At 41.0% G+C, this 15,018-nt stretch overlaps 1 protein-coding gene across 1 annotated transcript in view; it reads left to right on the top strand.

Moving 5' to 3' along the window:
* The window catches only part of CABLES2 (Cdk5 and Abl enzyme substrate 2), an 80,215-nt gene that overhangs the window by 45,020 nt on the left and 20,177 nt on the right, over positions 1-15,018 (top strand). The window contains exons 3-5 of the mRNA XM_070744487.1: positions 77-154; positions 6,031-6,139; positions 9,509-9,674. Coding sequence (XP_070600588.1) covers positions 77-154; positions 6,031-6,139; positions 9,509-9,674 — 353 coding nt within the window. The remainder of the gene's footprint in view (positions 1-76; positions 155-6,030; positions 6,140-9,508; positions 9,675-15,018) is intronic.

Genomic DNA, 15,018 nt, shown 5'->3' on the forward strand with positions numbered 1-15,018 from the left:
AAGGGCTATCGATCCAGCTCGATTAGTAATGAAGATGCTGCTATAATTCACAATATTATTTCTCTTGTCTTTTCAGGATAGTATTGATTTGTGCAAAACGAACCCTTTGTGTGGCTTTTTCTATCCTGCCTTATGGAGAGAGCTTAAGGATCAGGTGAGAAATTCCAGTTTTTCTTACAAGTATCTTTAATTCTGATGGGCTACGAAATTGTCACCTTTCTAAGCTTATCTCAAAAGGTGCTTTTTCCAAAAGGTAGATTGGATTTTGTTTTTCCTTGAAGACGTTTTGCTTCTCATCCAAGAAGCTTCTTCAGTTCTATTCTTCTTCAGTCCAGTTGCCTTTTGAAAAAATACCTTTGGGACAACCATGACCTGGGTTACAAAGAATCTCTACAGATATTTTTCTAAGGCTATCTGAAGTCATTTCCCCCCTTTTTTGTTCTGTTGGATAAGATCATACTGTTCATCCTTGCAATAATATGATTTTGTTTCAGATTGTATAATATTGATGATTTAGAATGAAGTTGGTTTTTTATCAGAGTTTGTTGCATAAAATTAAATCCAGAAGCACATACAGATAACTGATTCAGCTGGATTCATTAACTTTTTTATAAACATAGTAATATATATATGTAGATTGTTCTGAGTTCGGGTTTTGCCCCATGTAATATTTTGAGTGTCTATGCGACGTTTCGGTGAAATCACATTCACCATCATCAGGCTGAAGTTATAAGCTTCGTGCTGCTGTAAATATAGTTACTATATTTACATTATAGTAATATATTTACTATAAACTATATTTACAGCAGCACGAAGCTTATAACTTCAGCCTGATGATGGTGAATGTGATTTCACCGAAACGTCGCATAGACACTCAAAATATTACACGGGGCAAAACCCGAACTCAGAACAATTTCGGCCTTATTTTGGCCTCATCAGCTTGCCATACCCTCACTGGGACTTGAACCTGCAACCTTTGCCTTGTAAGGCAGAGAATTAACCTCTAAGCTACAGTATCCAATCCCTTCAGCTCTGAATATATATATACAGTATTTACAATACCACAAGTAGAGTTCTTCTTCAACATAGTAGCAGTTACAAGCTAAATACAAGCAGCTTCTAGTTCAGAGAGAGACAAGATTACAGAGTGGGCTGAGCCACATCCAGTTTTCTAGCTTCAGTTTCGATTCTCTGCACAGATGTGTTTAGTTCCCATTGGCTGACAGAGGTCTATGCCTATTCATTGGTTGACCTGATTACCATTGGCTCTTTTAGTTCCTGAATATCTTAACATTCTTTATACTTTATTTTCAGATCGATACTTTCCTAGCACAGTTTATAACATTTAAGTGAGAGTTTTGACTTGATTTTTTTTAAAAAAGTTAATCAAATATAGTTAATAGTTAACATGCTAAAGTGGAAGGGATGGAATTTTCATGCCGAAGAGAAAAAGACCTATTTTAGCTAGTATAGGAGATAAGGTGTAATTTGGAAGCATAGTCCTTGACTTGGGAACATTCACTTAAGGATTGTTCAGATACAACAGTTGTGAAAAACGTGATTTATGGCTGGTCCTTGCACTTACAACCTTCACAGCAACCCTCAGCTAAGTGATTGTGATTTATGATAGTCCCATCCATCTTTTGAAAAACAGGGAACCCACAGGGAAGGTCACCAAACACAAATGTAATGTCTTGCTTAACAACGAGGTTAAAATTGTTAGAAAAGCCCTACATGACATTGGGCCAGAATACTTGCAGAACTGCCTTCTGCCGCATGAATCCCAGCGACCAGTTAGGTCCCATAGAGTCGGCCTTCTCCAGGTCCCGTCAATTAGACTGTTGTTTGGTGGGGCCCAGGGGAAGAGCCTTCTCTGTGGGGGGCCCAGTCCTCTGGAATCACCTCCCCACAGAGTTTCTTACTGCCCCCACCCTCCTCACCTTCCGCAACAGTCTTAAAACTCATCTATGCTGCCAGGCTTGGGGACACTTGATTCTAGCCCCCTGGCCAACTAATGTGTTGAGAGTAAGTTGATTGAATGGGAATGAATGTCTTTTTATGGTTGGGGGGGGGGGGAGTTTAGATTATAAATTTAAATTAATTGGATTTAGGACATTATATATTGCTCCATTATATGTTGTCATAAAAGACGGAAGGAAGGAAGGAAGGAAGGAAGGAAGGAAGGAAGGAAGGAAGGAAACGGAAGGAAGGAAGGAAACGGAAGGAAGGAAGGAAACGGAAGGAAGGAAGGAAGGAAGGTCCAATATTTATTTATTTATTTATTTATTTTATTAATCAGATTTGTATGTAGCCCCTCTCCGCAGACTCGGGGCAGCTCACAGCAATAATAATACAATGTAAACAAATCTAATATTTAAGTTAATTTTAAAAACCCCAATTTAGAAACCAATCATACATACTACGTAGCATACCATACATAAATTTTATAAGCCTAGGGGTAGGGAAAATGTAAATTCCCCCATGCCTGACGACAGAGGTGGGTTTTAAGGAGCTTACGAAAGGCTAGGAGGGTGGGGACAACTCTGATATCTGGGGGAAGTTGGTTCCAAAGGGTCGGGGCCGCCACAGAGAAGGCTCTTCCCCTGGGTCCCGCCAAACAACATTGTTTAGTTGACGGGACCCGGAGAAGGCCAACTCTGTGGGACCTAACTGGTCGCTGGGATTCATGCGGCAGAAGGCAGTCCCGGAGATATTCTGGTCCGGTGCCATGAAGGGCTTTATAAGTGGCAAATCTGTTATTGAGGATAATGAAACTACATTTGAATTTCATTTTGATGAAATTACATTAGTACCAGTAAGGTCTCTATAGTCAGCTTTTTTGCCTTTTATTTTACATAAAGCTGTACAGGAGCTTAGATATGAGACGTTTGTTAAAGGGCAGGTCAATACTCAGATGCTCTTTGCCATGGGCCATTTGGAGAATCTTACATCCAGCATGAATGCACATGTAATTCATCCATGGGCTGGTGATGGTGTGTGTAACAGTATTGCACCCCTGGCCTACGCACTTCAGAAATTGAGAAGAAATGAATCCCTCATTAAAGCTTAATTGAAGGAGAGTGGATAAGCAGGCTGTTCATTTAATAACCTTTCCTTTGGAAATCCCACGACATGCTTCGGGTTCTTGCTGGATGTATATCACATTTAATTAGCCTTGCCATAAAAATAAAGCAACATATGTCATCCCTCCAGTCCCTGTGATTAGTGCAGTGAAGAAGGAAATGGATATTTTCATGACAGACGTCTCCCATACAAATGCCGCTGCTAAAAATAACGTATGGGAAAACTTTCTGGCTTGATGGGAAACAGGGAAAACATTTAAAAAGTGCTTTGTTTTAATAAAAGCCAAATTAATTATTTGGGGATGGGAAACATAGATTGAATAACAAGCATATATGCATAACAAGCATAGATTGGTATAACAAGCAATTAATACAGTATATTAACACATACAGTATAATTAGCCCTGACAGATGTCAGTTTTATGAGCCCCAGGCCTGCCGGCATAATCAGGTCTTCATGGCCTTTCAAAAGGCCAGTGGGGTGGGAACACTATGGACATTGGGGGCGAGTTGATTCCATAGAACTGGGGCGGCCATAGAGAAGGCCCTCCCCCATGGTCCCGCTAACCTGCATTGCTTACTTGACAAAACCCAGAAGAGGCCAACTCTGTGGGAGATCTTATTGGTCTCTGGGAGGTATGGGGCAGGAGACAGTCCTGTAGATAGTCTGGTCCTGAGTGATGTAGGACTAAACAATGTCATTTGGCGGGACCCAGGAGAAGAGCCTTCTCTGTGGCGGCCCCAACCCTCTGGAACCAGCTCCCCCCAGATATCAGAGTTGCCCCCACCCCCCTTGCCTTTCGCAAGCTCCTTAAAACCCACCTCTGTCGTCAGGCATGGGGGAATTGAAATTTTTTCCCTTCCCCCTAGGCTTATAGAATTTATACATGGTATGCTTGTATGTATGATTGGTCTCTTAAATTGGGGTTTCTTTTAGATTATTTTTTAATATTAGATTTGTTTGCATTGTCTTCTTTATTGTTGTTAGCTGCCCCGAGTCTTCAGAGAGCGGCGGCATACAAATCTAATTAATAAATAAAATAAAGAAATAAAGAAATATTTATAATTGCAAGCTTCTTTAATATATCATGGACTTGCGTGTAGGTGAATGCAGATAATCGCTGACTTATAATCATTTGTTTAACAGTGGTTCAAAGTTATGATGGTCCTGAAAACTTAGTTACAACTGTTCCTCACACTTATGACCACCCCAGCATCCCAACAGTAACCGGGTCAATATTTGGAGGCTGGGTAACTAGCATGTACGATGGTCATCCTATCCCCAAGGTCTTGTGATTGTGATTTGCAATCTTCCCAGCTGGCTTTTGACAAGTGAAATCATTGGGGAAAGCCGGATTGAGTTAACAGCCATGCGATTCCCTTAACAATTACGTTATTCGCTTAACAGCCACAGCCCAAAAAAAAAAATGTAATAAAGTCAGATCGGGTCATGTAACACTTTTCTCAGTGACCACATTGCTAAGCAACTGGAGGTTCCTATTATGATAATAAAACAAGGATTAACGGTATACATGCTTTAAGATATAAGAAAGTAGCTTTGATATTGTGTTCGGAAACTTCAGATCGTGCAGAATGCGGCCGCGAGAGCCATCGTGGGGCTTCCTAGATTCGCCCACGTTTCTGCAACACTCCGCAGCCTGCACTGGCTGCCGATCGGTTTCCGGTCACAATTCAAAGTGTTGGTAATGACCTTTAAAGCCCTACATGGCATTGGGCCAGAATACATCCGGAACCGCCTTCTACCGCACGAATCCCAGCGGCCGATAAGGTCCCACAGAGTTGGCCTTCTCCGGGTCCCGTCGACCAAACAATGTCATTTGGCGGGCCCCAGGGGAAGAGCCTTCTCTGTGGCGGCCCCGGCCCTCTGGAACCAACCCCCCCCAGAGATTAGAACGGCCCCCACCCTCCTTGTCTTTTGCAAATTACTTAAGACCCACCTTTGTCGCCAGGCATGGGGGAGTTAAGTTATTCTTTCCCCCTAGGCTATTACAAGTTATGCATGGTATAACTTTGGTTTTTTATAATAAGGGTTTTTTAGTTGTTTTTATTAATTGGATTGTTCATGTTCTTTTACCACTGTTGTTAGCCGCCCCGAGTCTGCGGAGAGGGGCGGCATACAAATCCAATAAATAATAATAATAATAATAATAATAATAATAATAATAATAATAATAATAATATTTGGTCAGTTCCGGCTTCCCAGTTTTGGATTAATTTTCTTTTAAAGCTCGAAAATCCTGATGAATTATGTATGGCCTCCCAACATTTTTCATGTTTTGCAAGGAATTCTGAGAGTTACATCACATCCGAAGGACAGCTGGCTAGGGAAAAGCTTGGCAGAACGTTTCCTTTCTAAGCGCTCTGTGACTATAATATCCCACTGGGCATAAATTTAAACGAGTTAACAATTGCCAGGAAGCTCCTACTTTTGTGTAGTTTTGAAGGGAGATGAGTGCGAAGTAAAGTTCACAGATGTTATTTCTAGCCAAAGAGTTTCCCATGGCTGGATCAGTTCTTTGTGTATTTTATAGCTTTTCGAGCTTACGTCTTTTCCTACATTATATCCTCCAGCCTAAGGATGCAGTTCACAGGCTGTGTTCCATTTTCAGTCCTCTCGAATCGTGGGAATAACTTTTTAACAGTTGAGCCTTGTCTGCAGATACAACTGCATGAAACTCTTTTAAAAAATAGGATGGACTCCAACTAAGTCCTCTTGATTATTATTTTTTATTTTTCTTTCTCTAATCTTTTTAAAACAAACGCTTTCAAACAAGGGAATTGCCCTTTTAATTTTTTCAACGTGTGCGGGTGCTTTATTATTATTATTATTATTATTTAAACTGCTGACTGAGTTGGTTTGGGGCTGGGGATGAGAAGAAAGTAATTTTGAATTTTCTGGTTTGCTGTTATTCTGCCTTCTGGACAGCGAGCTGAGAATAGACGGTCAGAAACAGAGGCATCCGTCCGGTGGAATTTCAGTCACTACGGAGATGGTGTTAGGAATGGAAGGCGTGGAGCTAGGGGCTGATGGCAAGGTAAGACCGCACAGAGTGGAACAAGCCATTTGTGTTGTGATGTGGAGGTTTCCAAGTGTGTATGTGTATGTGTGTACACCAAAAGTGCTTTTCCTTTTTTAAATTGATTTTCTATAGTTTACATTTTTTAAGTGCTTATAGTAAACATCGTGTTGTCTGGGTTATTTAATTCATTTAAAAATACAGATTGCATTCTTGAATCTCCACCTCTTATTTCCAACTACTGGTAAAATAAAGTCCAAGTTTGATAATAGTCTGTGTCTTCTTTTCTGTTTAGTCTTCAGCGTAAGCCTGTCCATTTCTGCACAATCTAGTATCTTCCTGATTATCTCTTGGTCTCGTGGTGTTTCTTCCTTTTTTTCCAATATTGTGCAAACATAATCCTCGCTGATGTTAAGACATGCAGTATTAAAATATATACTTTGTTTATCAAGTTTTCTGATGTTATACCTGATAAAAACAGTTCGGGTTTAACATCTACATGTTTTCCTATCATCTTTTCTAACTACTTACAGGTATGTATTTTTGGCCAAATGTTTTTTTTGCGTTAACACAAGTCCACCATATGTGATAATATGTGTCCAGTTTTTGGTTACATTTCCAATAGACAATTGAACTTTCTTGGGTTTTTTTCCTTGACGTTCTTTAGTCAGAACTGAAGAAGCTTCTTGGATGAGAAGCAAAACATTTCAAGGTAAAAAAATCAGGAAAGTCCAGTTCCCTTTTGGAAAAGCATCCTTGGGACAACCATGACGTGGATGGTTGAGAATCTCTATAGCAGCGATTTTCAACCTTTTTTGAGCTGCGGCACATTTTTTACATATACAAAATAATGGGGCACCTTGAGGGGGGGGGGAGTTCGGACAAAAAAAATCCTCTCTCTCTCTTTCGCTCTATTTCTCTCCCTCTTTCTTTCTCTCTCTCTCCATCCCTCTTTCTCTCTTCCTTCCTTCCTCTCTTTTTTGCTCTCTTTCTATCTCTCCCTCCTTCCCTGCCTCTCTTTCTCTCTCTCTTGCTTTCTTTATTTCTCGCTTTCTTTCTCTCTCTTGCTGAGCTTCGTGGCACACCTGACCATGTCTCGCGGCACACTAGTTGTGCCGCGGCACACTGGTTGAAAAACACTGCTCTATAGGCATCAGTTGGGAAGAAATGTTTTTTTAAAAGTACTGAAACTATCAACTCCTTTCCTTTGAAACTTCTTATGAGCCTTGCATCTCATGCTTGCCTCTATTAAATGTTGAAGGTGCTCACTCACTCCATGCACAAAGCCATGTGGCTAGCAAGCCCCCTCGTGGATGGCTCACTTGAACTTAAAACTGGTCAGTTCTGGGTTCCCAGATTTGATCAATTTTTCAAGCTCCAAATTCTGATGTGTTGTGGCCTTCCAACAACTAAACTTGTGTCTTCCAAAGGGGGAGTTAAAGTTGAATAACAGAATAACTAAATTGGAAGGAACTTTGTAGACCTTCTAATCCCAAACCCGTGCTCAAGCAGGAAAGCCTATACAGTGGTACCTCGACATACGAGTTTAATTCGTTCCAGACCCGAGCTCGTAAGTCGATCAACTCGCATCTCGAACGAATGCCTTTAGACTTTGTTTTTCACGCTGAGATAACCGGAAGCAAGGAGATTCTTGCGCCACCTAGTGGAAGCTCGGCTCGTATCCCGAATTTGAGCTCGGGTGTCGAACAGAAATTTCGCTCGCTTCACGGCTCGTAACTTGGAATACTCGCATGTGGAGCAGCTCGTATCTAGAGGTACTACTGTACCAGTCATGGCGAACCTAGGGCATGGGTAGTACACGGAGCCATATCTGCTGGCACGCAAGCCGTTGCCCTAGCTCAGCTCAAACATGCATGTGTGTGCTGGCCAGCTATTTTTGGCTCACACAGAGGTTCTGGGAGGGCCTTTTTGGCTTCCAGGGAGCCTCCAGGGGGCTGGGGGAGGGCGTTTTTACCCTCCGCCAGCTCCAGGGAAACCTTTGGAGCCTGGGGAGAGTGAAACACAAGCCTACTGGGCTTACCAAAAGTTGGGAAACAGGCCGTTGCTCCAGAGGGCCTCCGGGGGTGGGGGAAGCTGTTTTTGGCCTTCCCAGGCATTGAATTATGGGTTTGGCCCTCACGCATGCGCGATATCGCATGTGCACACTCTTTCAGCACCCGAGGATAAAAAGGTTCGACATCACTGCCCTATGCAATTACAGACAAATGGTTGCCAATCTCTTTTTAAAAAGCTCTAGTGTTGAAGCACCCCCAACTTCTGGTGGCAAGCTGTTCCACTGAAAATGTTCTGTCTGAAGAAATTTCTCTTTAGTTCTAAATTAGTGGTCTCCTTGATTAGTTTCTATCCACTGCTTCTTATCCTGACTTCAATTGCTTTGGAAAATAGGTTGGCCCCCTTCTTCTTTGGACCAGCCTCCTGAATATTGGCACATTGCCCATTGCTATCATGTCATCCCTAGACCTTCTTTTCATCACACTAGACATACCCAATTCCTACGACCCTTCTTGGTATCTTTTAGTCTCCGGTCCCCGAATCATTTCTGTTGCTCTTCTCTGCACTCTTTCTGGAGTCTCAGCATCTATTGTATATCGTGACAACCAAAATTGAGAAATGAAATTCTAACTGGAAGGATTAGGCCTAGGGAATTCCTGTTCCAAGAATATTGGAATCCAAGATCGTTGCTGAAATCGTGGGGCATCTGTTGCTGACAGTGATTGTTCTGGTTTCTGGTAGAATTTTAGCTATTACAAATAACTCTTGCTAAATGCAGTATTTCATAAACAAAGAAACTCCATCTTTATTTCTTTTCCCTTCCGTATTCAAAATACAGTTCATGCTAGCACATTCCTCTTCCTCCCGTTATCTTTCTTAATTGCATTCCTCATACATTCCTCCCAGCCTTCTCCGTTTAACAAGATTTATGTACTCACAGCATGATTCAAAAACAGCAGAAATGACTGTAAAATAACACAGCATGCATTTGCTTGCTTGGGAGCTGAATGGAAACCTTTCATTTTAGCCCTACAACATTGAAACTCCACCCTTCTTCCCCACTGACCCCGACGTACCAAATACATCACTCCAGTATTTAACTCATTCCTCCTCTTAATATCTTCTTCCAAACACCTGTTCCTTACATTTTTGGACCCTTCTGAATTTAGGATTGACCCAGCGAACGTCTGATTGTTCCTCACTAGATTCTGGACTCATAGCCACATCCTGTGGCTGGCCTCCCACCTGTTCTACTACCTATAACCCCGGGCCCACCACTAATTCATAAACACCATCTGTATCAGAGTCCTCAATTTCTTCATCATCCTCCAACTGACCAGGAGTATGTACAACAGTTATGGAACTATCTTTCAGGTGGTGTCCTATGCAAAATTCCTGTATCCAACCAATGCTCTCGTGGGCCACAAAAGTGATGGCATCGGTGCTGTTTCCATATGTCGAGCAAGTGCATCCCGGACAGCTGGGGGATCGAGGTACAAAACTTCAGCAGCCAAAACCATCCCTTCCACAGCAGATCTGGGTAAGTCCTTCAAGAAGTATATTCTACCTTTCTGTATTTATTTTTATTTTAAATTGGGGGGGGGGAGAGAGCATGTGGTTGCATTGCAATTTAAGAGGGTAGATGGAATATTGCCAGCAGTTGATTTAATGGAACAACTGGGTGAAAACATAGCATTTCATTTCCTAAAACAGCAATTTGGGATCTTAAGTGTTTTACAAATTTGATGCCTTTCCGTGTCCTTGATAGTACTCTGAGAGTTAATTATAAAAATTGCATTAATAGAACTTCTTTTACATAATACTTGGCGTGGTAGCAAAGGATAGATGTTGTCCTACATATTCAGCATAATCTTGGGATGAATTTTTTTAACCAGCAGCTGTTCTGAATAGAGTGCAAGAGGAGATACTACAAAACATGGGTAGAGTGAAGTCAAATGTAAACGAGAAGCAGTTTGGCCTACTGGTTAAAGTTCCGGCCTAGAAACCAAGAAACTGTGAGTTCTAGTCTCATTTTAGGCATGAAAGCCAACTGGGTGACTTTGGGCCAATCACCAGGAATTGTGAGTTCTAGTCCCTCCTTAGGTATGAGGTATGCTTTTCAGGCGGTAGGAAAAGCAAGTAGGATGCTTGGCTGCATAGCTAGAGGTATAACAAGCAGGAAGAGGGAGATTGTGTAGAGCGCTGGTGAGACCCCATTTGGAATACCTTGTTCAGTTCTGGAGACCTCACCTACAAAAAGATATTGACAGAATTGAACGAGTCCAAAGACGGGCTACAAGAATGATGGAAGGTCTTAAGCATAAAACGTATCAGGAAAGACTTAATGAACTCAATCTGTATAGTCTGGAGGACAGAAGGGAAAGGGGGACATGATCGAAACATTTAAATATGTTAAAGGGTTAAATAAGTTTCAGGAAGGAAGTGTTTTTAATAGGAAAGTGAACACAAGAACAAGGGGGCACAATCTGAAGTTAGTTGGGGAAAAGAACAAAAGCAACATGAGAAAATATTATTTTACTGAAAGAGTAGTAGATCCTTGGAACAAACTTCCAACAGATGTGGTTGGTAAATCCACAGTAACTGAACTGAAACATGCCTGGGATAAACATATATCCATCCTAAGATAAAACACAGGAAATAGTATAAGGGCAGATTAGATTGACCATGAGGTCTTTTTCTGCCGTCAATGTTTCTATGTTTCTATGAAAGCTAGCTGAGTGACTTTGGGCCAATCACAAGGGGAAGGTGAGTTCTAAACCTGCCTTAGGCAAGAAAGTCTGTTAATTGACGTTGGGCCAGTCTCTCTCACTCAGCCCAATTTACAACATTAGGTTGTTGTTGTGGCAGCAGAAATAAGAGGAAGGAGTATTAGATATATTCACCACCAATTAGATATATATAAGAGCCAAGGTGGCGCAGCAGGTAGAGTGCAGTACTGCAGGTCACTAAAGCTGACTGTAGATCTGCAGGTCAGGGTTCAAACCTCATCACCGGCTCAAGGTTGACTCAGCCTTCCATCCTTCCGAGGTGGGTAAAGTGAGGACTCGGATTGTGGGGGCAATAGGCTGGCTCTGTTTAAAAAGTGCTCTTGCTTACATGTTGTAAGCTGCCCTGAGTCTAAGGAGAAGAGCAGCAGGGAAAAAAATCAATTAATCAAACAAACAAACAAACAAATAAATAAATAAATAAATAAATAAATAAATATTCACCACCATGAGTTGCTTATAAAGTAATAAAGGAAGGATTTTTAAAAAATATAAGAAATAAGTAAATGGTCATGTTTATTTTATGTATTTTAAATATCAGCTTAATCTTTTGCTTTTGACTATTCCCCTATGACTATTCCCCTATTTTCCACTTACAAACCCGAGCCTCCGAAACTGTAAACGGAAAAGGCGGGGAGAAGCCTCCATGGGGCCTCTCTAGGAATCACCTGGGAGGAAACGGGGCCGGGAAAGGCAGGGAGAAGCCTCCGTAGGGCCTCTCTAGGAATCTCCTGGGAGGAAACAGGGCCTCCACCCTCCCTGTGGTTTCCCCAGTCGCACGCATTATTTGCTTTTACATTGATTCCAATGGGAAAAATAGCTGCTTCTTACAAACTTTTTTACTTAAGAACCTGGTCACGGAATGAATTAAATTTGTAAGTAGAGGTACCACTGTATATTATTTTAAAATCTCTGGGTCCTCTTAGCTCAGATTCAGCAGTTGTACCCAGAGGTCTCAAACCAGTTAAATATAGATTTTTTTTAAAAAAAAATCTCATAAGCAAAAGATACAAACGAGACATTTCCTGAAAGTCGAAGCAATGCCTTAAAAAGCCAAAAAATGTAAATATATTCTTATAAAAATCTGGGCAAGGTACCAACTGCGTTAAAATAGCAGTTCTGAATAGTTTACCGCTATGTTTCAGAAAACACTTCTTCCCACTGACTTTGGGTAACCAAGCTGTGACCGCTCAATGAGTGCCATATTTTAAATTTGAAAACAAGCCAGTTCTCCTTTTAGGTGATGAGATAAACAGGTTGAAAAGAAACAAGACTTGCAACGCAATACCAGAAGATAAATTGCATCTCTTTAGGATGTCAGCCTGTTATTTAACCTGTCTCTAGTTTTCCATTTTCTCCCATCCCAAGATTCTGTCAGTAATTTACTGCATCCACTTTTCACTGGGTTGCTCTTGGGGGAAGCATTCTCTACTACCTGGGGCATTCCCCCTGCCCTTTGGGTCCAAAGACGGGCTACAAGAATGGTGGAAGGTCTTAAGCATAAAACGTATCAGGAAAGACTTAATGAACTCAATCTGTATAGTCTGGAGGACAGAAGGAAAAGGGGGGACATGATCGAAACATTTAAAAATGTCAAAGGGTTAAATAAGGTCCAGGAGGGAAGTGTTTTTAATAGGAAAGTGAACACAAGAACAAGGGGACACAATCTGAAGTTAGTTGGGGGAAAGATCAAAAGCAACGTGAGAAAATATTATTTCACTGAAAGAGTAGTAGATCCTTGGAACAAACTTCCAGCAGACGTGGTTGGTAAATCCACAGTAACTGAATTTAAACATGCCTGGGATAAACATATATCCATTGTAAGATAAAATACAGGAAATAGTATAAGGGCAGACTAGATGGACCATGAGGTCTTTTTCTGCCGTCAGTCTTCTATGTTTCTATGTTTCTTTGTTAGTTCTGCAGTAGTAGAAACTTCCTGTGGTTGATTGATTCATAGAAACATAGATTGATTGATGGCAGAAAAAGACCTCATGGTGCATCTAGACTTTCAATCCTGGGCCTAGAAAGTTTAAAACTAAGACGCCTTAAATAAGATCTAAGTACAGTATTGCCCACAAGATCATATGCTGCAACGTCCTACCTGTCGGCGACTACTCCAGCTTCAACCACAACAACACAAGAGCACACAACAGATTTAAACTTAATATTAACCGCTCCAAACTTGACTGTAAAAAATATGACTTCAGTAACCGAGTTGTCGAAGCGTGGAACTCATTACCAGACTCCATAGTGTCATCCCCAAACCCCCAACACTTTATCCTTAGATTATCCATGGTTGACCTATCCAGATTCCTAAGAGGTCAGTAAAGGGCGAGTCCAAGTGCACTAGAATGCCTTCCGTCCCCTGTCCTATTGCTCTCCTATATCTCCTATACCTTTCTTCTATTCCTATATCTCTTCTTCTATTCTTTCATTGATATGTTCTATTACTATACCTTCTTTTCTATTATTTCTTAGATATATTTTACTATGAGTATCTCCTCTATAACCTTCATCATGTATTTTGCTATGTGTATATAGATATATACCCACTAAAACCCTCATTGTGTATTGGACAAAATAGATAGATAGATAGATAGATAGATAGATAGATAGATAGATAGATAGATAGATAGATAGATAGATAGATAGATAGATAGATAGATCTAGTCTGCCCTTATACTATTTCCTGTATTTTATCTTCGGATGGATATATGTTTATCCCAGGCATGTTTAAATTCAGTTACTGTGGATTTACCAACCACGTCTGCTGGAAGCTTGTTCCAAGCATCTACTACTCTTTCAGTAAAATGATATTTTCTCACGTTGCTTCTGATCTTTCCCCCAACTAACCTCAGATTGTGCCTCCTTGTTCTTTGTGTCCGCTTTCCTATTAAAAACACTTCCCTCCTGGACCTTATTTAACCCTTTGACATATTTAAATGTTTCAATCATAGTCCTGCTTTTCTCGTTTAATGTTGAAAATATCTAAAAATAAATTGATTCCTTGTTAACTGTTACTTCTCAGGATTGTACTATGTCCTTCAAATACAATTAGCAAATGGAGAAGGTATACAGAATATAAACAGCTTGCATGATTTTTGTATTCAGTTAATATAAAGCATCACATTTACTTCCTGAAAGCAGGTAGCTAGTGATGGAGCATTCATAACTTCTGGAAGCAAGCTGTTCTACTGATTAATTCTAACTGTCAGGAAATGTCTCCTTAGTTCTAAGTTGCTTCTCTCCTTATTTAGTTTCCACCCATTGCTTCTTGTTCTACCCTTAGATGCTTTGGAGAATAGTTTGAGTCCCTCTTCTTTGTGGCAACTCCTGAGATATTGGAACACTGCTATCATATCTCCCCTGGTCCTTCTTTTCATCAAACTAGCCATGCCCAGTTCTTGCAACCATTCTTCATATGTTTTAGCCTCCAGTCCCCTAATCATCTTGGTTTCTCTTCTCTGCATATTTTCTAGAGTCTACACATCCTTTTTGCACCGTGGCAACCAAAATCGAATGTAGTATTCCAAGTGTGGCCTTACCAAGGCCTTGTAACTCTGCATTGGTGACAGGAAGGGGCATCCGAGTAAACACTCGGCTCCATTCAGTTGCTCCAACTCCACCCCAATGTAAAGGATTACAGCAGAGGTCTTCAAACTTGGCAATTTTAAGACTTGTGGACTTCAACTCCCAGAATTCTCCAGCCAGCTATGATGGCTGGAGAATTCTGGGAGTTGAAGTCCACAACTCTTAAAATTGCCAAGTTTGAGGACCCCTGGATTACAGGGTCATTAAAAGACACACAAAAATATCTGTTCTAACTTAATAGAGCCACCCCTGTCATGAGCATACGGCAAAAAAATTATTCATTCATATCATGCCTTTATTATTTTAACAATAGCTCAAGGCACCAAGCATAATCCGTATTCCAGCTTCCCCTATTTTCCCCACAATAACTTTGTGAAATGGATTGGGCTGAGAGAGAATGACTGGCCCAAAGTCACTCAGGTGATATTCATTGCTGAGGCAGAACTAGAACTCAAAGTCTCCTGGTAATCAGCCCAAAGTCACCCAGCTGGCTTTCGCGGCTAA

The sequence above is a fragment of the Erythrolamprus reginae genome, chromosome 3, assembly GCF_031021105.1.
Source record: "Erythrolamprus reginae isolate rEryReg1 chromosome 3, rEryReg1.hap1, whole genome shotgun sequence".
Taxonomy (NCBI): domain Eukaryota; kingdom Metazoa; phylum Chordata; class Lepidosauria; order Squamata; family Dipsadidae; genus Erythrolamprus; species Erythrolamprus reginae.